This window comes from Muscardinus avellanarius, assembly GCF_963383645.1.
Source record: "Muscardinus avellanarius genome assembly, chromosome: 6".
Classification (NCBI taxonomy): Eukaryota; Metazoa; Chordata; class Mammalia; order Rodentia; family Gliridae; genus Muscardinus; species Muscardinus avellanarius.
In genome coordinates, this window is record NC_137791.1 from 75611149 (window position 1) to 75638841 (window position 27693).

At 38.0% G+C, this 27693-nt stretch overlaps 1 protein-coding gene across 1 annotated transcript in view; it reads right to left on the bottom strand.

Moving 5' to 3' along the window:
- MRPL1 (mitochondrial ribosomal protein L1) overlaps window positions 1-27693 on the bottom strand; it is a gene marked incomplete at both ends in the record, with an annotated part of 102239 nt that overhangs the window by 38182 nt on the left and 36364 nt on the right. The window contains one exon of the mRNA XM_080697215.1: window positions 13601-13712. Within this exon, the coding sequence (XP_080553341.1) occupies window positions 13601-13712 (112 nt within the window). The remainder of the gene's footprint in view (window positions 1-13600; window positions 13713-27693) is intronic.

Genomic DNA, 27693 nt, shown 5'->3' on the forward strand with positions numbered 1-27693 from the left:
TGGAACCCAGGGAGATTCCACCTCTGAGTTACACCTCAGCCCTGTTTTTTATTCTTTATTTTAAAACAAAGTCTCACTAAGTTGCAGAGGGCCTTACTAAGTAGTTGAGACTGTCCATGAACCTGCGATCCTCCTGTCTCAGCCTCCCAAGTACTGGGATTATAAACATGCGCCACCATGCCCGGCTCTTCCTTTCTTTTTATCTTCCTCTAATTCACTCTATTCCATTTCTATAATGAATATAACCAATACTAAACTATGATCTTGCATTTCACTCTAATGTAATTTCTCTTTTCTAACTAGGGGAGACAAAAAGGAAATAGTGAGAAATGGGGTAAATTAGAATTATACATTGCAAAAGAATTTTAAGAAACAGAAAATTAAGAACTGACTTTTTAATTTGGCAAAAAAGTGTGATTATAATTGAGAACAATATTTTAGATGAATTGTGAGAAAGAATGCGATAAACATGGTGGTAAAGAAATGGAGACAGCCAATCACTAAAGACCATATACCTAAAAAAGCAGTGCAAAACAACAGAAAGAACTAAGAACATAGCTAAAAAGGACAGCTAAATCAAATAAAGGTTAGAAGGGCATTGTATTTTAGTTTTTGTTTTTGCTTGTCTACACAAATATGGGCATGATAAAGTGCTAAAGTTAAACCACTCTGTCTACTGTAGAAAATAAAACTATTAGTTCCATGACATTAAGGACATGCAGACATCACATCTAAGGTTTGGCACAATAGCCGATACTCAATTACTATAAATAGGATTATTAAAAAAAACTGTAAATTATAATTAACCCATGTTTCAGCTGCAGTGTTTAATTCTGTCTCTTCTACCAAATGAATGCTTCACTAAATGTTCAGTCATTATGCAAATATTTATGGAGTACCTACTGTGTTACAGGTACGATTCTCAGCCATGACAACACAGCAAGAGACAGAATTAAAATGTCCTTGCTCTAACAGGAGAAACTGAACACACATTCAAATAAAAAATTGGAGATAACAGAAACAATAAGTTCTAGAACGAACACAGATGTATAATAATGAAATTTTATAATAAAATATTACTGATAATAAGAAGTCGAGAATAATATTTTACATAAGATGGTCATGGAGAGCCTGTTTGTTATTTAAGTAAGAAAGTCAGGAGGGTAAAGACCACTGCAGATAGACAGGAAAATAAAATAAAAAACCTGAGAAATGAAAGTTCTGAGTGTGCTGTGAGAAAGAGCAAGCCAGTCATGTAGGCTGAAATAAAGGAAAGAGCAACAGAGGACATTGCAAGGTAGAATGCCCCTGAGTTCAAGCCCCAGTTCCACCAAAAAGAAAAAAAAAAACAGTTCCAATAATCAAGATAATTTTTCATACTTGAAGTTTTTGTTAGTAAATGAAAAATAAAAATAAGACTTCTTTTGCAGTACTGGGGATAGAACTCAGGGGCATTCTACCTCCAAGATACACACACAGCCTGAATTGTTATTCTTTATTTTGAAAAAGGGTCTCACTGAGTTGCAAAGGGTCTCACTAAGAAGCTGAGGATGGCCATGAACCCAGATCCTCCTCTCTTAGCCCCCAAATGCTGGGATTACAAGCATGTGCCACCATGCCTGGCTTTAAAATATTTTAATAAAAAGAAGACATATTTATATTAGAAGTGAAATTTCAGAGGACACTTGGGGTGTGAGAAACAAGGCGATTGGCAAAATAAAGTAATATTTCTTCCAGTAATTTTTCTTTCTTTTTCTTTCTTTTTTTTTTTTTTTTTTTTTTTTTTTTGGTGGTACTGGGGATGGAACCCTACTACCTCCGAGCTATACTCCCAGACCTATTTTTTTATATTTTTTATTTGGAAACAGGGTCTCTTAAGCCAGCGAGGCTGGCTTCAAACCTGCGCAAACCTCCTGTCTCCGCATCCCAAGCAGGGGGGTTGGGGGGGGGGGTTGAGTACGCCACCACGCCCGGTGCTTCTTCCAGTAAATTTTAAAAAGCAAGTTTTAAATTTCTTTTTATAGCCGGGTGTGGTGGCGCACCCTTGTAATCCTAGCATTTGGGAGGCTGAGACCCGGAGGAACATGGTTCATAGACAGCCTCAGCTACTTAGTGAGGCCCTCTGCAATTCAGTGAGACCCTGTTTCAAAATAAAGAATAAAAAATAGGGCAGGGGGTGTAGCTCAGAGGTCAAATGCCCCGGGGTTCCATCCCCAGACCCACGAAAAAATAAAAATAAAAAAATAAAATAAATTTCTTTTTATGAAAAAAAGTACTGAGAAAACAAGCCAAATGTATATGTGAGAACTTGCCTGGTTATACAAACAATGAAAATAAAATGAATACAACCACAGCATTAAACATGATGCAAAATGTGCACATTCAATCCAGCCAAGATGGTTACACCCACTCCTATTAGGAAAACTGAGACAAAATGGGACACTAATGAGCTCAGCTGCAGGGGCCTGTTTGTTTGTTTTTTAATTCCATTCACTTCTCAAAATGTAATTTCTATTTTACCCTACCATTTTTTGTTGGATATAAGAGGAATCAAATGTTCCTACACAAGAATCTGAATAAGCCCTAAAAATGCATAATACAAGCTTCATTGTTCTAATGCACATCTGGTATATTCTATTTTAACATTTTTGACAGGTTAATCATTTGTCTTCATGTTTAAAGAATACAAATGTTTTGCTAGAGCGCAGGGTGGCAGGGTGAAAGAAAGCGTTAGAGAAAGAGGAAGATCTGTTTTTTGAAAATGCCTTGGTAAGCAAATGTGGAAAGTCTTAGGTATTTGATTAAGGTATGCAGTTCATTACGAAAATAGAAATAAAGTCTACTGATAAAAATAAGCATTATAATAGGAAACTTGTTATAAAAAGTAAGTTGTCTGAAAACATTTCAGAATAAAAAACAACAGTCTCAAAAGTTGTGATCACTATGTCAAATAAAAAAAACTCTTAAGGCTAAAGAAAAGAGAATCTAAAAGAATTACATAGAGAATGGATAAGGTGAAGATGACAAAATGTCTGTGGAAAAACCAGTTCACCTTGCAAAACAAGGAGCTAGATAAATACTGATGTATTTGGTATTCATTTTCAGTTTAAACTGGCTATATTTAATACTGTTTGTTTTGCTCTGAATGGAGCTTAAATTTAATTAGAAACAGAAAATTATGAGTAATATTTTCATCAAATTTGACTGCAATTCTGAAATTTTTTTTCTTTTTGCGGTACTGGGAATTGAACCCAGTGGCATTCTAACTCCGAGCTACACCCCCATCCCTATATTTTAATTCTTTGTTTTTTTCAGTACTGGAGATGGAACCCAGGGGCACTCTACCTCCCAGCTACACCCCAGCCATATATTTTATTCTTTTATTTTGAAACAAGATCTCACTGAGTTGAAAAGGGCCTAAGTAGCTAAGGCTGTCCTTGAACTGCAATCCTCCTGACTCAGCTTCTCGAATGCTGGGATTACAAGAGATTGCTAGGATTATAAGCGTGTGTCACTACACCCAGTTTCTATTTTTTATTCTTTATTTTAAAACAGGTTCTCACTAAATTGTACAGGGCATCACTAAGTATCTGAGGTTGGCCTTGAACTTGTGATCCTCCTGTCTTAGCCTCCCAAGTACTGACATTACAAGCATCCACTACCAGGCTCGGCCTGGAATAATTTTTAAAACTGTTCCATTTCAGGTCTTTCTTAGAAGAGAATATAAGTCTGATTCCATGACAACAAACAGTACTATAATGAAAATCCCTAATAAAAGTGACATGCTTATTCCAAAATCTAATAAAGACACGTGATTTAATGCAAGTTATAAAAAATAAAACAAAACTATGATACAACAAAATAAATGGAGTAAATTTGACTTTGCTTAAGTTATAGATCATCAGAATTCAGACAAGTGCTAGTGGCTAACATGTATGAAGAATTTATCTCAATTTTTTTAGCTCAACTAGAGTTGAAATTTAAGGCAAATCCACTAAAAAAATGTAAAAAACTTCTGTAGAAGACACAGAGTAACCATATAAATACATGTAGACTGAACATAACACTGCTGTACAAGAGAAGGGTCATAGAAATAAAAGGTGAAATTAAGAAATTGGTAGAAACAACATTTCTGGGACACCTTGAAGATGGTATTATGAGGAAATTTCAATACACTGAGTGCCCACATAAGAACAAAAAACCATCAAATAAATAACCTAAGGACACATCTCAAAGCCTTTGAAAAACAGGAACAGTCTGACCCCAAAGCCAGTAGAACACAGGCAATTATTAAAATCAGAGCAGAAATCAATGAAGTAGAAAATAAAAAAACATTACACAAAATCAACACAACCGAAAACTGGTTTCTTGAAAAAACAAAAAAGATAGATAAACCTCTAGCCTACATGACCAAAAGAGAAATATTAATCCAAAGTACTACAATAAGAGATGAAAAAAGAGATATTACCACTGACAGCATAGAATCCAGAGGACTATCAGAAACTACTTTGAAAAACTAACTATATTCCAACAAAAGGGAAAATCTAGAAGAAATTGACAAATTTCTGGATACATGCAACCTTCTTAAACTGAGACAAGAAAATATGGAAAACTTAAACTGACCAATATCAATCAAAGAAATTGAAGCAGCAATAAAAAGCCTACTATCAAACAAAAGTCCAAGATCAGATGATTTCCCAAGTGAATTTTATAAAATTTTTATAGAAGAGCTAATCCTAATTAATCTATTCTGTGAAATAGAAAGAAATGAAACTCTCCCAAATACATTCCACAAAGACAACATCACAGTAAAACCAAAACCAAATAAAGGCAGCTCAAGAAAAGAACACTATAGGTCTATATCATTGATGAACTTAAGACATAAAGCTGCTAAACAAAATACAAGCAACAGGTATTCAAAACCACATCAAGAAAGTTATACACCATGACCAAGTAGGATTCACCCCAGGGATGCAAAGGATACAAAGAATGTTGGTTCAGAATACAAAAAACAATCCATGTAATTCATCACTTAAACAGAACCAAACAGAAAAATCACATGATTATTTCAATAGATGCTGAAAAAAGCATTTAATAAAATCCAATACCCATTTATGCTAAAAGCACTGTAGAGAATTAGAATAGAAGGAATATACCTCAATATCATAAAGGTAATATAAAATAGCCCCATAACCGACATCATATTAAACAGGATAAAACTATAAAAATTCTATCTAAAAACAGAAACAAGCAAGAATGTCCATTATCATCACTTCTATTCAGTATAGGACTTGAGACTCTAGTCAGAGCAATAAGGCAAGAGAAGAAAATCAAAGGAGTGCAAATAGGAAAAGAAGAACTAAAACTATATTTGCAAATCACATAATACTATACTTAGAAGACCCAACAAACTCAACCTAAAAGCTTATAGAACTGATCACCAAATTCAGCAAAATGTCTGGGTACAAAATCAATCTTAAAATATCAGAAGCTTTCCTGTATGCCAACTATAAATCCACTGGAAAAAAAAATCAAGAAAATACTTTCACTTACAATAGCCAGCCCCCAAAAACAAATACTTAGAAATAAACCTAACCAAGAAGATAAAAAATCTCTGCAAGGAAAATTAAAAAATATTGAAAAAAGAAATCGAGCCAGAGGTGGTGGCACATACTTGTAATCCCAGCATTTGGGAGGCTGAAACAGGAGGATCACAGTTTGTGGACAGCCTCAGTTACTTAGTGAGGTCCTTTGCAACTCAGTGAGACCCTGTTTCAAAATAAAGAATGAGAAATAGGGTTGGGGGGTGTAGCATGGAGGCAGAATGCCCCTGGGTTCCATCCAAGGTACCGCAAAATAAATAAATAAATAAATAAGGAATAGAAGAAGACTTTAGGATATGGAAAAATCTTTCATGTTCTTGAATAGGCAGAATAAATATCAACAAAATGGCAATTCTTCCAAAAGTGATCTACAGATTCAATGCAATACCCATTAAATTACAAATGTCATTCCTCACAGAGAAAAATCAGTCCTTAAACTCATTTAAAATAACAAAAACACCAGAATAGCCAAAGTAGTTCTCAGCAACAAGAACCATGCAGGAGGCATCACAATACCTGACTTCAAAATATACTAAAAAGCCATAGTAATAAAAACAGTTTGCAAAAACAGACTCATGGACCAATAGATCAGAATAAAAGATTCAGAAAAAAATCTGCATATTGCCGGGCATAGTGGTGCATGCTTGTAATCCCCGCGCTTGGGAGGCTGAGACAGGAGGATCGCATGGGTTTGAAGCCAGCCTCAGCTATTTAGTGAGGCTCTCAGCAACTTAGTGAGACCCTGTTTCCAAATAAAATATTAAGAAGGTCTGGGAGTATAGCCCGGAGGTAGAAAGCCTCTGGGTTCCACCCCCAGTACCACACACACACACACACACAAAAATCTGCATATTTACAGCCAATTAATTTTCCACAAAGGGGCCAAAAACATGCACTGGAAAAAAGATAGCCTCTTCAACAAATGGTGTTGGCAAAACTGGTTAACCATATGCAGAAAATAAACCCCACTTTCTTACCCTACACAAGAGTCAATTCAAGATGGATCAAAGACTTTGATATCACACCAGAGTCCTTGAAGCTCCTTGAAGAAGGCATAGATCCAACACTTCAACACACAGGCACAGGTAAAAACTTTCTCAACAAGGCCCCAAAGGCACAAGAAATTAAGAGGAAGATCAATACATGGGGTTGTATTAAACTGAAGAGCTTCTGTACAGTAAAGAAAACTATCAAGAACCTCAAAAGAGAACCAACAGAATAGGCAAAAATTTTTGCCAACTATTCCTCCAATAGAGGACTAATATCTAAAATATACAGAAAAACAAGAAATTCATTGCTAAGAAAACAAATAACCCAATCAAAAAATGGGAAGTGAACTAAATAGACAAAACGGAAGAAATTCAAATGTCCAATAAATGTATGAAAAAATGCTCAACATAATTGATAATCAGAGAGATGCAAATCAAAACTACCCTGCGATTTCACCTAACTCCAATTAGAATGGCAATCATTAAAAACACAAACAACAACAAATGCTGACAAGTGGGAACTCTAATACACTGTTGGTAGGATTGCAAATTAGTGCAACCACTTTGGGGAACAGTAAGGAGGATCCTCATTAAAATGGGAACAAACTTACCTTATGATCCAGCAATACTACTTATGGGTATCTACCCAGAAGAATGGAAAACAAACTACCAAACTAATGCATGTGTATCTATGCTAAGAGCCACACAATTCACCATTTCCAACCTATGGAACCAACCAAGATGTCCATCAACAGATGATTGGGGGACTTCCGGGAAGATGGCGACCGAGAAAAGCGGGGCTTAAGAGTCCCGCTAACAACCAATCTCCATTACCACAAAAAGAGCGCCTTTCATAGCCAGAAAACACCATCACCAGAAAAACAAAAAAAACCACCAGGCTCCAGAGAGAAGGCGGACTGAGAACAGAGCTCAGGGCCACAGAGGAGACACACGCGCCCGAGGACGCGGCAGCAGCGCCATACTGCCGGCGGCAGCTGCGAACTCAGCGGACGGCTACAGCAAGCCGAGGTGAGCCGATGCGGAACAGCCAGGCGGGATCTTTCGGCGCAGACAGCATTTAAAGCTCCCAGTGGCTGAGCTCAGCACACGCTGCAGGGATTCAGAGTGGAAATCAAAACCAGAGAAGAAAAAATACGCCAGCCTCATGGCCGAGGGCGTGGCAGAGGCGCCATATTGCCACCGGCGGCAGCAGCAGCAGTGAATTCACCGAGTCCAGTACAGCTATATCTATGTACTCAAGAACAGTGAGTCAGATTGCGGGCCACAGAGGAGAAATCCCAGTATTGTGCCTCCTGGGACTTGACCCAGTGAGGGAATGGTGGTGGCAGAGATATCACACCATAGGAGAGCGTGCAACCTGGCACCCCCCATAGTTTAAAGCAGCCTCTATCGACTCCCTGGGTCGGAGACTCTGTGATACAACCCAGTAAAGGAGTAGTAGGGTCTGAGATAATACAGACTCGAGATCCAGAGCACCTTAAGTGAAGCCATAGTGACCCAAGGGAAGAACCCAGAGAAGGCACAAACCTCCGAAATCATGGGAAAGAGGAATAACACTGAAGTAATGAATGTGCACAACCCCACAACATCAGAACCTGATAAAACAGAAAATCAGAGATTTCTAGAAGATCAAATCAGGAAAATAACTGTAGAAATAATAGAGGTGCTTCGAAAAGAACTCAGAGAGAGCCAAAAAGAGATAAAGGATGCAATTAATGAAGTAAAGGCCTCAATTCAAAGCACAAACAACCGATTAGACCACATGGAGAACAGAATCTCGCTCTTAGAAGATGAGCAATCCAAAAATGAATGCATAGTTTCTAATCTAGAAAAAGATATCCAACAGCAGGAATCTGACATTGAAGAAATATGGGCCCATCTTAAGAGAGCTAACCTAAGAATAATTGGAATAGAGGAGGGAAAAGAAAGTGATACCAAAGGGATCAACAATCTCTTCAAGGAAGTAATAGCAGAAAATTTTCCAAATATAGAGCAAGAGGTTGATACACAGATCCAGGAAACTTATAGAACTCCCTTTAGACAGGATCCGAGAAGAGGATCCCCACGCCATATAATTGTCAAAATGACCAATGTGGAAGCCAAGCAGAGAATCTTAAAGGCAACAAAAACAAAGGGCCAAGTGACATTCAGAGGCAAACCAATTAGAATCACTCCAGACTTCCCAAACCAAGTCATGAGAGCCAGAAGGGCTTGGAGTAACATATTCCAAAGTCTGAAAGAAAACAACTTCCAGCCAAAAATTTCCTATCCAGCAAAACTTTCTATCAAATTAGATGGAGAAATAAGAAGCTTCCATGACAAACAGAAACTGAAGGAATTTATGTCTTCAAAACCAGCGCTAGAGAAAATACTCAAAGAGATTAACTACAAAGAAGAAATAGGTAACACTCACCAGAACCAGAGAAACAAGAGTTTCCATCCAACAGACAACTAAGATTGGTTATCTGTGGAGATTCATTATTTATGTTAGTCTTTTACCTATCTCTAAATTGTATTGTTTGCCTTTATTGTTGTTAATTTTTAGGATTTCTAGTTGGAATATTAATATACCTTCAGATATAGCATTTGGAAATATTTTATCCAATTCTATTAGTAACTTTTAACTCTGTTTACATTGTCTTTGGATATACAATATTTTCTTTTATTTTTTAGGGAGTTTGTATTTTCTTCTGTTGCCTGTGCCATTGAAATCATATCCAAGAAATCACTGCCAATTTCAATGTTGTGAGGTTTTATGACCCAGATTTTCTCCTAAAAGTTTATAGTCTTAAGATTTATATTTAGGTCTTTTATCTAGTTTGAGGTAATACTTGTATGTGGGATTAGGTAAGGGTCCAATTTTATTCTTTTCCATGTAATTATTATTTTTCAACAATATTTAGTTAAAAGATTATTATTTCCACCACCAAATCTTCGTGGAAACCTTGTCAAAAATAACTTTGACAATATAGGGAAGAAGTTAGCTCTAGGCTTGTATTTAACTCCAATGGTCTATATATCTGCCTTTAGAACAGTACTACACTGTTCCAATTATTGTAGCTTTATATGGTTTGAAATCAGAAAATATACATCTTCTAGCTTTGTTTTTGCTTCGAGATTGTTTTGGGTATCTAGAGTCCATATTCCATATCAGGATAGATTTTTTTCTGAAAAATAAATATATGATAGTTTCACCTAAAAAAAAGAAAAAAATATTCTCTGGTAAGAAAGAAAGCAAAAGGAAATATTGAAATGTTATCTTTAAGTCATCAAAAGCTTGGTATCAGACAAATGAAACTGTTATGTGAGATTATCATTTTTAATTTTGGATAAATTGCTATAATACTAGATGTCAACCACTAAGCCAAGCATGGGAAGGAGGAATGGGGAGAGAATGGGGTGGGGATCGGGTGGGGGCTGACTGGGCGATGTGTGCATGTATGTCTACAAAAGTTTGTATCCCACTATGATGTATGAATACAGTGCACCAATAAAATAAAATTAAAAAAAAATAAAAAAATAAAAAAATAAAAAAAGACTAAAAAAAAAAAAGAGAAAAGAAGAAGAAAAAAAAACAGATGATTGGATTACAAAACTATGGGATATGTACACAATGGATTTTACTCAGCTATAAAGAAGAACAAAATCTGCAGGGAAATGAATGGAACTGGAGAACATTATGCAAAGTGAGATTAGTCAGTCAAAAAAAGAAATTTAATGCTCTCCCTAATATGTGGAAGCTAGAGAGTAAAAGGGTCATAGGAGGAACTCTAGATGAAGAAGGAGAAACCATAGATGAACAAAACTAAAGGGAATGGGGAGAGGGAAATTACCTAATGTACATGATGTATATTCACAAACATATCAAGGCCAATCAGTAATCAGTAACATAAGAAGGAGGGAGGGTGCAGGAAATTGGGCAAGGACTAAATGAGTGATATGTGCATGTATACCTCTACCATCTTGTACCCCATTAAGATGTATGACTACAATGTACCATTTAAAAAAAAGTAAAAAATTAAACAAAATACTTCTATTTACACTACAACACATTATTAAAATAATCTCTATCTACACCAGACATCTTAGATTACACAAAACAAGTGAACTTGTTTTTCCTCACAAATGTACTGTTTCCACTAATGATACCACTATTAGAAATCCCTAAGCTAGCTGGTTTGGTGACACATGATTATAATCCTAGTATTTGGGAGGCTGGGAAAGGAGGATTGCTGGTTCATGGCCACCCTCAGCAATTTAGCGAGACCCTCCACAACTTAGTGAGACGCTGTTTCACAACAAAAAATAAAATGGGGATGGAGGTGTAGCTCAAAGGTAGAATGGCCCTAGGTTCAATCCCCAGTACCCACAAACAAAATACAGACAGACAGACAGACAGACATATGTTCCTAAGCTTAAAGATTTCAGCATCATTTCTCCCCATCAGCCTATCCATTCCTAGTCACTTGGTAACAAAATTCTATCTTTTTTTTTTTTTTTTTTTTTTTTTGGTGGTACTGGGGGTGGAACCCAGAGTCTTTCTACCTCTGGGCTATACTCCCAGACCTTTTTTTTAAATATATTTTATTTGGAAACAGGGTCTCACTAAGTTGCTGAAAGCCTCACTAAGTAGCTGAGGCTGGCTTCGAACCCATGTGATCCTCCTGTCTCAGCCTCCCAAGCACGGGGAATACAAGCGTGCGCCACCACGCCTGGCATCAAAATTCTAATATCTTTGACATCTGTCTTCTTCACTCCAGTCTCAATATAAAGACCTTAGTTTAAGCATTATCTTTATTAGTCTCTTGCAATTGCACCCTAACTGGTCTCCTTGGCTCTAGTTTCATACCAATACATCTTACAAACTCTTGTCAGATCACATCAAACTACATCTCGAAATTTTTAAGGGATTCCTGTTGAGTACAGAATAAAATCCATACTCATTAGCTCATCATTCAACGTCTCTCATACAGTATCCATCTCCCTTTCCAACATCATTTCCCCTTATTTTACTCTATTTCAATGTAGAGATATTATTCCCAATACATAAAGAGAACTAATTGATATTTCTTGAATCTGATGTATAATTTCTCACTTCCATGTCTATGATTAATAAACTCCTTCAGCCAGGCATGGTGGCAAATGCTTGTAATCCCAGCATTCGGGAGGCTGAAACCGGAGGATCGCGTTTCGCAGCCAGCCTCAGCTATTTAGTGAGGCCCTCCACAACTTAGCGAGACCCTGTTTCAAAATAAAGAATAAAAAATAGGGCAGGGTGGTGCAGCTCATGGTCGAATGCCCCTGGGTTCCATCTCCTGTACTGCAAAAAAATAAAAATAAAAATAAACTCCTTCTACTTAAAATGGTATTCTCCTTAATCAATTCATCAATTATTCAGGATACAATCTAAATGTCACCTTTTTCATGATGCCTCCCCTGATTTCCACCTTTGTAGAAGCTGTTCCTCCACAGAACACCTGCAGCACCTTCTGAATTGATCGTGGTTTTTTTTGTTTTATTTTGTTCTTTTAGGTTTTTTTGTTTGTTTGTTTGTTGCAGTTCTAAGGATGGAACCCAAGGGCATTCTACTTCCAAGCTACACCCATGGCCCTATTTTTTATTCTTTTTTTTTTTTTTTTTTTTTGTGTGTGTGTGTGTGTGTGGTACAGGGATGGAACCCAGGGGCATTCTACCTCTGAGCTATGCCCCCAACCCCATTTTTTTTTATTATTCTTTATTTTGAAACAGAGTCTCACTGAGTTTCAAAGGGCCTCACTAAGTAGTAGCTGAGGCTGCCCACAAACTGCAGTCTCCTGTCTCAGCCTCCCAAATGCTGGAATTACAAGCATGTACCATGGCTGGCTAATTCTCTATTTTGAAAGAGGGTTTTACTGAGTTGCAAAGGACCTCACTAAGTAGCTGAGACTGTCCACAAACCATGATCCTCCTGTCTCAGCCTCTCGAATGCTAGTATTACAAGCATCCGCCACCATGCCCAGCTTGTTGTTGTTGTTTTTAACATGGTTTTTTATATAACAACTTATCTCTTACTAAATTCCTCTAGGAAGAAATATTCATAAAGGGAAAATACCAGCAGAACCAAGCAATCATATATGTATCCATTCCTATATATGCTGACTGGTCAGGTTAATGAATATACATATTACACTGATAAAAAAGTATAACTAGCCGGGCGTGGTGGTGCACGCTTGTAATCCCCGCGCTTGGGAGGTGGACACAGGAGGATCGTGCAGGTTTGAAGCCAGCTGCGCTGGCTTAAGAGACCCTGTTTCCAAATAAAAATATAAAAAATATGTCTGGGAGTGTAGCCCAGAGGTAGAAGGGTTTCCAGGAACCCCAGTACCACAAAAAAAAAAAATAAAAAAATAAATAAAAAATAAATTTTTTTTAAAGTATAACTATCACTAAGATGGCATTATAACAACATACCTACTAGGGAGCATGTTCCATTAATTTGGATGTAGAATATGATCCATATTATTATAAAGTAACTAGGTATTAATACCAAAGGAAAAAAAATCAAATCTTCATACTCATGTAACACAAAATTTAAATACCAGGACATACTATTTGTTCTATACACAGTGTTAGCAACTTTGTTTTTTTTTTGTTTTTTGTTTTTTTGGTTTTTTGTTTTTGTGGAACTGGGAATTGAACCCAGGGCCATTCTACCTCCAAGCTACACCCCAGGCCCTGTTTTTTATTCTTTATTTTGAAACAGGGTCCCACTATGTTTAGAAGGACTCACTAAGTAGCTGAGGCTGGCCATGAACCTGTGATCTTCCTGTCTCAGTCTCCCAAGTACTGGGATTACAAGTGTGCTCCACCACACCCACTGGGATTACAAAAATGCACTACCAACCCGGCTTACAACTTTTTTTTGTTTTTGTTTTTTAAGTGAACAAAATTCAGAAAAAAGTTGTTGACAGCATAATGAAATAATAAAAAGAAAAAATTCTCCCTTACTTCTAGTAAGCTTTGGGAATCTTTTATTCAGTTTCTTCTTTAATGGATTAAGCTCTGGCATTATTTCTGGAACAGCTACATAAAAGTCTACTTGAATTTCATCATCCAAAACCTGAAAAACAGCAGAAAAAAGAATGATAACCTTAGATTACATAAAAAGCTTTATTTCCCTGAAAATAAGTAATTTTCATTATGACTAAGTAAAAGAGACATTTGGCACAATTCTTTTCTTCAAACATAATGATCATATGAATATATTACCAATTATGAAAACAATCAGAAGTAAAACATTCACTTTTGTTTGGTTTTCTTTTAATGATAGCCACATCCAATTTTTTTTTAGGATAATGCTGGAGATTTAATTCAGAGGGCATTCTACCTCCAAGCCACACCTCCCAGTCCTATTTTATTTATTTTTTACTTGGAAACAAGGTCTCACTAAGTTGCTGAGGCAGGTCTCAAACCTGTGATCCTCCTGTCTCAGCCTCCCAAGTACTGGGATTATTGGGGATGGAACCCAGGGACATTCTACCTTCAAGCTACACCCATGGCCCTATTTTTCATTCATTAGTTTGAAACAGGGTCTCACTGAGTTGCAAAAGACCTAAGTAGCTGAAGCTGTCCATGAACCACAATCTTCCTGTCTCATCCTCCCAAATGCTGGGATTTCAAGTGTGCTGCACCACCATGCCTGGCTGCCAATGTAAATGTGTGTGTGTGTGTGTGTGTGTGTGTGTGTGTGTGTGTGTATATGTGTGTATATATGTGTGTATATATGTATGTATATATAAATATATATGTATATGTGTGTATGATATATATACACACATATATTTAAAAGTACACACACACACACACACACACACACTTAATGGTTTTAATTCTGGAGTTGTGTTAGTCAAAAAAGCATTATAACCTAGAATACAGCACTGATGTGTACACAGCTCACGATCACACAAAGCTGAATTTGTATGTCTATTAAAACTGAACAAGTTGACTTCCGGGAAGATGGCGAAGGAGGAAAGCGGCACTTACAAGTCCCGCTAACAATCCAACTCTACTACCACAAAACCAGCGCCTTTCAGAGCCAGAAAACACCACCAGCAAAGAAATAAAAACGGTAAATACAAGGGACAGAGAAAAAGGGCTGGAAAATCAAGACACTGGAAAAAAAAACAGCCCGAAGTGCCGCACCCGCGCGGCGCGGAGCGGCCAGAGCCACAGCGCAGATTTGGGGGAGCCGCGGAGCGGAGCGGCCAGAGCAGCCGGAGCAGCCAGAGCCGCGTCGCGGAACCGCCTGAGCGGCCTGAGTGGCCAGACCCACGGTGCAGAGCAGCCGAAGCCGTGGTTCAGAGCAGCCGAGCAGAGCGGCCAGAGCAGCCGGAGCAGCCACAGCCACAGCGCGGATTGGCTGGAGCGGCGGCGCGGAGTGGCCTGAGCCGTGGAGTGGTGCGGCTGGAGCAACCGGAGCGGAGCGGCCAGAACAGCTGAGCAGAGCAGCCGGAGCAGCCAGAGCCGCGTCACGGAACAGCTGGAGTGGCCAGACCCGCGGTGCAGAGCAGCCAGAGCGGCGGTGCAGAGCGGCCGGAGCAGCTGGAGTGGCCAGAGCCGTGGTGCGGAGCAGCCAGAGCAGCGGCGCAGAGCGGCCGGAGCGGCGCGGCCTACATCTCCCCTAGCAGCACCAGGCTCCAGAGAGGAGGGAGACTCAAAACAGAGATCAAATCCAGAGAGAAGGTACTCTGGCCTCGCGGCCTAGGATGCAGAAGCAGCATATTACTGCTGGCAGCAGCGGTGAGTTCACCGGACGGCCCTAGACCAACCCACTCAACCAGCCACCAGGCGCCTGAGAGGAGGGGTTGACAGTGAGCCGAGGTGAGCAGGTGCTGAACAGCCGGGCGGCAGTCAGCAGTTTTGTTGGTGCAGGGAACATCTAAAGCTCCCAAGGGCTGGGCACAGCACAACTGGCAAGGACTCAGAGCGGAGTTCAAAACCAGAGAAGAAATACGCCGCATCACGGCCGAGGGCGTGGCAGTGGTGCCATATTGCCAGTGGCGGCAGCAGCGAATCCACCGAGTTCACTACAGCTCCATCAGCGCATTCAACAACCGTGAGTCAAATTGCGGCCCCTAGGGGAGAAATCCCAGTACTGCACTCCCAGGGACTTGCGCAGATAGTCTCCCTGGGTCGGAGATTTTACCAGTGCAGACCAGTGGGGGAGTGGCAGTGGCAGAGATATCATACCATAGTCACAACTCCCCACTGGAGAACGCCCAACTTGGCACCCCCCACGGTCTAAGCAGCCTTGATTGACTCCCTGGGTCTGAGACTTTGTGATACAACCCAGTAAAGGAGTAGTGGTGACTGAGATACCACAGACTCGAGATCCAGAGCATCTTAAGTGAACTCGTAGTGACTCAGGGAAGAACCCAGAGAAGGCACAAACTTCCAAAATCATGGGAAAGAGAAATAACAATGGAGCAGTGAATGCCAACAACCCCACAACATCAGAATCTGATAACACAGAAATCCAAAGATCTCTAGAAGATCAAATTAGGAAAATAACTTTAGAAATAATAGAGGACTTTCGAAAAGAATTTAGAGAGAGTCAAAAAGAGATAAAGGATGCAATTAATGAAGTGAAGGCTTCAATTCAAAGTATAAACAACAGATTAGACCACATGGAGAATAGAATCTCGCTTCTTGAAGATGATCATTCTAAAAATGAACGCATAGTTTCTAATTTAGAAAAAAAAACCCGACAGCAGGAATCTGACATTGAAGAAATATGGGCCCATTTCAAGAGAGCTAACCTAAGAATAATTGGAATAGAGGAGGGAAAAGAAGGTGAAACCAAAGGGATCAACAATCTCTTCAAGGAAGTAATAGCAGGAAATTTTCCAAACACAGAGCAAGAAGTCGATACACAGGTCCAGGAAACTTATAGAACTCCCTTTAGACAGGATAAGAGAAGAGGATCCCCACGCCACATAATTGTCAAAATGACTAATGTGGAAGCCAAGGAGAGAATCTTAAAGGCAACAAAAACAAAAGGCCACGTGACATTCAGAGGCAAGCCAATTAGAATCACTCCAGACTTCCCAAACCAAGTTATGAAAGCCAGAAGGGCTTGGAGTAACATATTCCAAACTTTGAAAGAAAACAACTTCCAGCCAAAAATGTGCTACCCAGCAAAACTATCCATCAAATTAGATGGGGAAATAAGAAGCTTCCATGACAAACAGCAACTGAAGGAATTTATGTCTTCAAAACCAGCGCTAGAGAAAATACTCAAGGAGATTAACTGCAAAGAGGAAATGGGTAATACATGACAGAACAAAAGAAACAAGAATTCCCATCCAGCAGACAACTAAGCAAAGAATAAACAGTATCTCAAACAGAAATAAGATCTTAACATGTTGGGAATTAAAAATTATCTCTCTATAATCACACTGAATGTAAACGGCCTCAACTCCCCAATAAAAAGACATAAAGTGGCAAAATGGATTAAAAGCCAGAATCCATCCATCTGCTGCTTACAAGAAATACACCTTACAAGTAAAGATAGGAACAAACTCAAGGTAAAGGGCTGGAGCAAGGTAATCCATGCTAATGGTACTCGAAGACAAGCAGGAGTAGCAACTATGATATCAGACAAGTTAGACTTCAAACCCAAACTTATTAGAAGAGACAAAGAAGGTCACATTTTACTGGTAAAAGGAATAGTCCAGCAAGAGGAAATAACAATAATCAACATCTATGCCCCAAACATAGGGGCAGCTACTTTCATAAATCAAACTCTTTGTGACATGAAGTCACACATAAATCCCAACACAATAATACTGGGAGACTTCAACACACCTCTCACAATACTAGACCGATCTTCCAGACAAAGGGTCAGTAAAGATGTCTCAGAACTAAAGAACACCATTAACCAAATGGACCTGTTGGACACATATAGAATATTTCACCCAACTACAGCAGAGTTTACATTTTTCTCAGCTGCTCATGGAACCTTCTCCAAAATAGATCACATCCTGGAACACAAAGTGAGCACTAGCAAATTTAAAAAATGTTACATACTTCCCTGTGTCATTTCAGACCATAATGGAAAGAAACTAGAAATCAACTATAAGAAGACCCAGAGAAACAACATAAACATGTGGAGACTGAACACCACACTTTTGAATGAAGAATGGGTCATAGAAGATGTAAGAGGTGAAATCAAGAAATTTCTAGAAACAAATGAAAATAAAGAAACAACATATCAAAACCTCTGGGACACTTTGAAGGCAGTATTAAGAGGAAAATTTATAGCACTGAGTGCTCACATAAGAAAAACAGAAAATCTTCAAATAAATAGCCTTATGACACACCTCAAAGCCCTTGAAAAGCAGGAACAATTGAACCCCAAAGCCAGCAGAAGACAGGAAATTATTAAAATTAGAGCAGAAATTAACGAAATAGAGAATAAAAAAACAATACAGAAAACCAACAAAACCAAAAGCTGGTTTCTTGAAAAAATTAACAAGATTGATAAACCACTAGCCAACCTAACTAAAAAAAAGAGAGAATCAACCCAAATTATGAAGATAAGGGATGAAAAAGGAGACATTACTAATGACAGCGTAGAAATCCAGAGGATTATCAGAAACTACTTTGAAAAACTATACTCCAACAAAATGGAAAATCTGGAGGAAATCGACAACTTCCTAGATAAATACAACCTTCCTAAACTGAGTCAAGAAGATATAGAACACTTAAACCAACCAATAACAATCAAAGAGATTGAAATAGCAATAAAGAGCTTACCATCAAAGAAAAGGCCAGGACCAGATGGTTTCCCAAGTGAATTCTATAAAACCTTTATAGGAGAACTAATCCCAATACTACTCAAACTATTTCGGGATATAGAAAAAACCGGGACTCTCCCAAATACATTCTATGAAGCCAACATCACATTAATACCCAAACCGAATAAAGACAGTTCAAGGAAGGAAAACTACAGGCCTATATCTCTGATGAACTTGGATGCAAAACTATTAAACAAAATACTAGCAACACGCATTCAAAACCACATCAAGAAAATCATTCACCATGACCAGGTAGGGTTCATCCCAGGGATGCAAGGCTGGTTCAATATACGAAAATCAATCCATGTAATTCATCATATAAACAGAATCAAAGACAAAAACCACATGATCATCTCAATAGATGCTGAAAAAGCATTTGATAAAATTCAACATCCATTTATGATAAAAACACTGCAGAGAATTGGAATAGAAGGAACATATCTCAACATTATTAAGGCAATCTACAATAAGCCCACTGCCAACATCATATTAAATGGGGAAAAACTTCAAGAATTTCCCCTAAAAACTGGAACGAGACAAGGATGTCCACTATCACCACTTCTCTTCAATATAGTACTAGAGACTCTAGCCAGAGCAATAAGGCAAGAAAAGGAAATCAGAGGAGTACAAATAGGAAAAGAAGAACTCAAACTTTCACTATTTGCAGATGACATGATACTATATTTAGAAAACCCAACAAACTCAACCAAAAGGCTTATAGAACTGATCAACAAATTCAGCAAGGTATCTGGATACAAAATCAATCTTAAAAAATCAGAAGCTTTCCTGTACACCAACCATAAATCCACTGAAAAAGAAATTCAGAAAACACTTCCACTCAGGATCTCACACAAAAAAATAAAATACCTAGGAATAAACTTGACCAAGGAGGTAAAAGATCTCTACAAAGAAAATTATAAAACACTGAAAAAAGAAATCGAAGAAGATCTTAGAAGATGGAAAGACCTTCCATGTTCATGGATTGGCAGAATAAATATCATTAAAATGGCCATCCTCCCAAAAGTGATCTACAGATTTAATGCAATGCCCATTAAACTACCAAGATCATTCCTCACAGACATAGAAAAATCAGTCCTTAAATTTATCTGGAATAACAAAAAGCCCAGAATAGCCAAGGTAGTTCTCAGCAACAAAAACCACGCAGGAGGAATCACAATACCTGACTTTAAACTATACTACAAAGCCATTGTAATAAAAACAGCATGGTACTGGCAAAAGAACAGATATATAGACCAATGGAGCAGAATAGAAGACCCAGAAACAAGTCCACACACTTTCAGCCAATTGATTTTTGACAAAGAGGCCAAAAACATACACTGGAAAAAAGATAGCCTCTTCAACAAATGGTGTTGGCAAAACTGCTTAACCATATGCAGAAAATTGGATGTTAATCCCACTTTTTCACCCTGTACAAAAGTCAACTCACGATGGATCAAAGACTTGGAAATTAAACCAGAGACTTTGAAGCTCCTTGAAGAGGGCATAGGTCCAACACTACAACACATAGGCACATACAAACATTTCCTCAACAAGACCCCAAAGGCACAACAAATTAAAAGGAGAATCAATACATGGGATTGCATGAAACTGAAGAGCTTCTGTTCAGCAAAGGAAACTATCAAGAATCTCAATCGAGAGCCAACAGAATGGGAGAAGATTTTTGCCACCTACACCACTGATTAGAGGACTAATATCTAGAATATACAGAGAACTCAAGAAACTCAACACTAAGAAAACAAAGCATCCAATAACAAAATGGGCAAATGAACTAAATAGACACTTCACAAAAGAAGACATTCAAATGGCCAATAAATGCATGAAAAAATGCTCAACATCACTGGCAATCAGAGAGATGCAAATCAAAACTACCCTGAGATTTCACCTAACTCCAACTAGAATGGCCATCATTCAAAACACAAACAACAACAGATGCTGGCGAGGATGTGGAGAAGTGGGAACTCTAAGACATTGTTGGTGGGATTGCAAATTAGTGCAACCACTTTGGAAAACAGTATGGAGAATCCTCAGAAGAATGGGAACAAATCTACCATTTGAGCCAGCAATACCACTGTTGGGTATCTACCCAAAAGAAAAGAAACCAAACTACCAAACTAATGCATGTGTATCTATGTTCATAGCTGCACAATTCACCATAGCCAAACTATGGAACCAGCCAAGATGTCCATCAACAGATGAATGGATTACAAAACTGTGGGATATGTACACAATGGAATTTTACTCAGCCATCAAAAAAAACTCAATTACATCATTTTCAGGGAAATGGATGGAACTGGAGGACATTATGCTAAGTGAGATTAGTCAGGCACAAAAAATAAGAAATCAGATGCTTTCCCTAATATGTGAGAGTTAGGGAGAAAAGAGGAGCAAACAAGTCAACCTAAAGGAGGAGAAATGAGGGGGGAAGAGGAAAATCTCTAAAGCTCACAATGTACTTAAACATATCGAAGTCAATCACTAAGCCAAGCAAGGGAGGGAGGGACGGGGAGGGAATGGGGTGGGATTTGGGTAGGGGTTAAATCAGCGATGAGTACATGTTTGTACACACAAGTTTTTTACCCCAATAAGTTGTATGAATATAATGCACCAATAAAAAAAATTAAAAATAGGACTTCGGGGAAGATGGCGACCAAGAAAAGCGGGGCTTAAAAGCCCCGCTAACAACAAATCTCCAATACCACAAAATCAGCGCCTTTCATAGCCAGAAAACACCATCACCAGTGAAACAAAAAATCACCAGGCTCCAGAGAGAAAGCGGACTGAGAACAGAGCCACAGAGGAGATACACCGGCCTCGTGCCCGAGGACGCTGCAGACGCAGCAGCAGCGCCATACTGCCGGAGGCACCGGCGAATTCACAGGACGGCTACAGCAAGCCGAGGTGAGCCACTGCGGAACAGCTAGGCGGGATTTCTCTGCGCAGAGAGCATCTAAAGCTCCCAGTGGCCGAGCTCAGCACACGCTGCAGGGATTCAGAGTAGAAATCAAAATCAAGAAGAAAAACGCCAGCCCCATAGCCGAGGGCGTAGCAGCGGCGCCATATTGCCACCAGCGGCAGCAGCAGCGAATTCAGCGAGGCCAGTACAGCTACATCTGCGTACTCAAGAACAGTGAGTCAAATTGTGGGCCACAGAGGAGAAATCCCAGTACTGTACTCCCTGGGACTTGACCCAGTGGGGGAGGGGCGGTGGCAGAGATATCACACCATAGGAGAACGTGCAACCTGGCACCCCCCACAGTCTAAAGCAGCCTCTATCGACTCTCTGGGTGGGAGACTCTGTGATAAAACCCAGTAAAGGAGTAGTGGGGTCCGAGATACTACTGACTCGAGATCCAGAACACCTTAAGGAAAGTCATAGTGACCCAAGGGAAGAACCCAGAGAAGGCACAAACATCGGAAATCATGGGAAAGAGGAATAATACTGGAGCAATGAATGCCCACAACCCCACAACATCAGAACCCGATAAAACAGAAAATCAGAGATTTCTAGAAGATCAAATCAGGAAAATAACTGTAGAAATAATAGAGGTGCTTCGAAAAGAACTCAGAGAGAGCCAAAAAGAGATAAAGGATGCAATTAATGAAGTAAAGGCCTCAATTCAAAGCACTAACAACCGATTAGAACACATGGAGAACAGAATCTCGCTCTTAGAAGATGAGCAATCCAAAAATGAACTCATAGTTTCTAATCTAGAAAAAAATATCCAACAACAGGAATCTGATATTGAAGAAATATGGGCCCATTTTAAGAGAGCTAACCTAAGAATAATTGGAATAGAGGAGGGAAAAGAAAGTGAAACCAAAGGGATTAACAATCTCTTCAAAGAAGTAATAGCAGAAAATTTTCCAAACATAGAGCAAGAGGTTGATACAAAGGTCCAGAAAACTTATAGAACTCCCTTTAGACAGGATCGGAGAAGAGGATCCCCACGCCACATAATTGTCAAAATGACCAATGTGGAAGCCAAGCAGAGAATCTTAAAGGCAACAAAAACAAAGGGCCAAGTGACATTCAGAGGCAAACCAATTAGAATCACTCCAGACTTCCCAAACCAAGTCATGAGAGCCAGAAGGGCTTGGAGTAACATATTCCAAACTCTGAAAGAAAACAACTTCCAGCCAAAAATTTCCTACCCAGCAAAACTTTCTATCAAATTAGATGGAAAAATAAGAAGCTTCCATGACAGACAGAAACTGAAGGAATTTATGTCTTCAAAACCAGCACTAGAGAAAATACTCAAAGAGATTAACTACAAAGAAGAAATAGGTAACACACACCAGAACCAGAGAAACAAGAGTTTCCATCCAACAGACAATTAAGATTGGTTATCTGTGGAGATTCATTATTTATGTTAGTCTTTTACCTATCTCTAAATGGTATTGTTTGCCTTTATTGTTGTTAATTTTTACGATTTCTTAGTTGGAATATTATTATACCTTCAGATATAGCAATTGGAAATATTTTATCCCATTCTATTAGTAACTGTTAACTCTGTTTACATTGTCTTTGGATATACAATTTTTTATTTTTTATTTTTTAGGGAGTCTGTATACTCCTCTGTTGCCTGTGCCATTGAAATCATAACCAAGAAATCACTGCCAATTTCAATGTTGTGAGGTTTTATGACCCAGATTTTCTCCTAAAAATTTATAGTCTTAAGATTTATATTTAGGTCTATTATCTATTTTGAGTTAATATTTGTATATGGGATTAGGTAAGGGTCCAATTTTATTCTTTTCCATGTAATTATTATTTTTTAACAATATTTAGTTAAAAGATTATCATTTTCACCACCAAATGTTCGTGGAAACCTTGTCAATAATAACTTGACAATATAGGGAAGAATTTAGCTCTAGGCTTTTATTTAACTCCAATGGTTTATATATCTGCCTTTAGAATAGTACTACACTGTTTCAATTATTGTAGCTTTATATGGTTTGAAATCAGAAAATATATATCTTCTAGCTATGTTCTTTTTCAAGATCGTTTTGGGTACCTAGACTCCATATTCCATATTAGGATAGATTTTTTTCTGAAAAATATATATATAAATATATGATAGTTTCACCTAAAAAATAGAAAAAAATATTCTCTGGTAAGAAAGAAAGCAAAAAGAAATATTGAAATGTTATCTTTAAGTCATCAAAAGCTTGGTATCAGACAAATGAAACTGTTATGTGAGATTATCATTTTTAATTTTAGATAAATTGCCATAATACTAGATGTCAACTACTAAGCCAAGCATGGGAGGGAGGGATAGGGAGAGAATGGGGTGGGGATTGGGTGGGGGCTGACTGGGAAAAGTGTGCATGTATGTCTACAAAAGTATGTATCCTACTATGATGTATGAATACAGTGCACCAATAAAAAAAATAAATAAAAAATAAAAATAAAAATAAATTAAAAATAAAAAACTATTAATATAAATTGATAATTATTTGTAATCTTATATTTCCATGGTCTACATTAAATATATACAATAAAGTTTAAAAAAAAAACTGAACAAGTAAAAAATTTTGCAACAGACCTCATGTAAAATTAATAATCACTAGCTGTCAAACTCACTAGCACCACTAGCTTTCTAATTTTAGAGTATTAGAGAAATGAATCTGTAATTATTTTCACAAAGAACAGAACTAAAAATCTCTTTGCCACCAAGAACTAAATATAAAAGATGTGGGTATAATCAGAGACAAGTTCACTTACAGCTTATTATCCATACTCTATTTCCATTTTCAGAATAAGGAATTAATATTCAATGTTTAAAAGAATTTTGGATTAACTCAAGCAAGCACTTAAAATAATTATTACACTACTATGCTATACCCCACTAAAAAATTTAATTGATTATAAAAGAAAACTTTTTAGAACAATATTGCCTGGGCAATAGGTATTTCACCTAAATCATAATTAAGATTTATTTTCATGAAATCTTACCAAAATATGCCACTCAAAGACTTAGTTTAGGGTTATAAAGTGAATCCTAAAAATCTGAACTTTGTTAAAGTTAAGCAGAGATTCTGTTATCTCACTTTCCTATTACTACTGTTCTTCTTTACAAATTCTGTACTCCTTAAATAGCATACCATGCTTTCCATAACAATAAAAATTTACAGAGTGCTTTCCTCATGCCATGCATTATGTTAACTATATTACATGGTTCACTCATTTTCAAAACAACCCTCTTAAGCTGGAACTAATATTGACCACACATTCCAGATAAGAAAGCTGAGGCCTCAGTCATCTCTGTACCTACGAGGGACATCCAAAATTCAAACACAGGTGGTGAGGTTCTAGAACTAGGGCTCTAATCCCTGGAAATATGAAAGCAAAGACAATTGTGAAATGCCAAAGAACTGTAGGTGAAATTTCTCCTCAAAGATCTTCCAAAACAAATTCTATAACATGCTCTTTTAAATTAAATTTAAAGTTATATCTGAAAGTTATGCTACAATTAACCTTATGATAACATTTTGGAATAATACAAATCGCTAGATGTAAATCATGCTCTCTGAGACAAGTAAAAACACAAAATTACTTCCAAAACTCTCCGAGCCAAGCATATCTGAGATATTTCAAAATAAAATTATTTTAACATATAAATTAAGGTCTTATCTAAGAAATGACTGAAAGGACAGAAATTTTTATCCCCCTTATACTTTCTAAAAGTAACATGGACATTGTAAAAGATACCATGAGGTAACTTGCAAGAATATACTGGTTAAGGTAATTTACACAGTGACACGGTCCCTCTTATATTTACCACTAGGGTCCCTAAAGAGAAAATCTGTGTATTTTATATACCAGATGACATCAAAGTGTTCTTAGTTTCCTTATTTAGGTTATGCACATGCATACAGTACTAAATATTGAATCCAGAGGCATCCTACTTCTGAGCTACACCTTCAGCCTTATTTTACTTCTTACTACCTTTTTTGTAACAGGGTCTCACTAAGTTGTGGAATGCTTCACTAAGTTGCTGAGGTTGTTCATGAACCTGTAATCCTCCTGTCTGAGCCTTCCAAGTACTGGGATCACAGGGATGTACCACCAGGTCTAAGGGTTTACTTGGGTTACTTTTTCAAGAACATTTCCTTTACTGAACTTAAAGCTCTGCAACACTTTCTGCTCCATTACTGCTCCTTCTTTGAGATATAAGTTATCTTCTCATTTAACATCTGGGAACTAGAGGAGTTACTGTGACTGGTGGACAAGATACCTTGCAAGCCGGGCATGATGGCGCATACTTGTAATCCCAGTACTTGGGAGGCTGAGAAAAAAGGATCGCAGGTTCATGGCCAGCCTCAGCAACTTAGCAAGACCTTGTTTCCAAATAAAAAATAAAATAGGAGACAGGCATGGTGGTGCACACTTATAATCCCAGCATTCAGGAGCTGAGACAGGAGAAGCACAGTTCACAGACAGCCTCAGCTACTTAGTAAGGCCCTTTGCAACTCAGTGAGACCATTTCAAAATAAAGAATACAAAATAGGGCTGTAGTATAGCTCAAAAGTAGAATGCCCCTGTGTTTTCATCACTGGTACCGCAATAAATAAATAAATAAATAAATAAATAAATAAATAAGTCTTAGGGTATACTCTGGAGGTAAAGGGCCCTCAGATTCCATCCCCAGTACCATTAAAATTTTTTTTAAAAGGTACCTTCTACTTGCAGGAAGAAAACAGATGGAAGACAGTATACAAATGTAATTATAAAAAAATCAATTCTCTAATTCTAGAGACTAAGCTCTACTCTCAAATTCCCAGGCATTTAGATCTAATTTTTGTTTTGTTTTGTCTTGTTTTTGTTGTGCTAAGGATTGAACCCAAGGACATTCTCTCAGTTATACCCTCAGCCCTATTTTATTTTATTTATTTTTTTAACTTTGAAACAGGGTCTCAAAGTTGTGGAGGGCCTTGCTAAGCTGCTGAGGCTGGCCACAACTCCCAAGTATTGGAATAACAGGTATGTGCCACCATGCTTGACAGTATGTTTATTTTTTATAAATATAAAATGTTAAAATTAATGATAGACAGATGTAGTGGCACACACTTGTAATCCCAGTACTTATGAGGCTGAGGCAGGAGTGTTGCAGGTTTGTAGCCAGCCTTAGCATCTTGGTGATGCCTTCCGCAACTTAGTGAGATCTTGTTTCAAAAGAAAAATAAAACAGGACTGGGTGTAGCTCAGGGGTAAAATGCCCCTGGGTTCTATCTCCAGTGTCAAGGGGGGTGGTTAATGATAAACCAGAAAGAACTAGATACTACCTTCTGACTTTGCCTAGAACCTGTGTTAAAGCATAATCTTTTCCTAATTTCCACTAGTCCCCCACTCCCGAAACTCATTTTGGAAATTCTCCTTAAAAATTTATAATCTCCAACAAACTTAGAATATTATCAAAGTAGAAAAAATGTTTTAAAATCCGTAATCTAAATTACTAGGTTTTTAACAGTAGCTTTAACTTAGCAGTTTAGCAAGACTCTTAGCAACCTAGAGAGACCTTGTTTCAAAACAAGAAATAAAATATAATAAAATCAAAGGAATAGGGTATAGCTCAGAAGTAGAATGCCTCCGGTTCAATCATCAGTACCACAAAAAGGGAAAAAAAGAAGAGTAGCTTTTAGAGAACGTTAAGGGAAGTCTTTTGTATTTCCAGAAATAGCTATGTGCCTCTTATTTCTTGAAAAAACAAAACTGCTGTTCTTTGAAAAAGGACCCACAGGCTCTTTGAGATTTTCTAAAGGCAGTCTACATAATCACTTACAGGCTACCATGCTGAGCCTATGCCACTAGACACTGAGTGAAGAGTAAAAAGTTCAGAGAACTAGAAGCACCATATTATAGAAGCTAGATAATACACTTTGTGACCTGCCAAGTGAATCATGCTTTCACTCTAAGAAGCAAAGAAAAAATATTTTATCTTTAAAATAGGAAAAGGGCCAGGTACAGTGGCACATGCCTGTCATCCCAGATACTCAGGATACTAAGCCAGGAGGACTGCAAGTTTGAGGCTAACCTGGGCAATTTAGTGAGACTCCGTCTCAAAATAAAAAATAAAAAAGACTGAAGATAAGCCAGGTATAGTGGCATACACCTATAATCCCAGAAGGAGTGCAGGTTTACAGTCAGCCTCAGCAACTTAGTAAGGACCTCTGCAATTTAGTAAAACTATTTCAAAATAAAAAACAGGGTTGGGTGTAGCT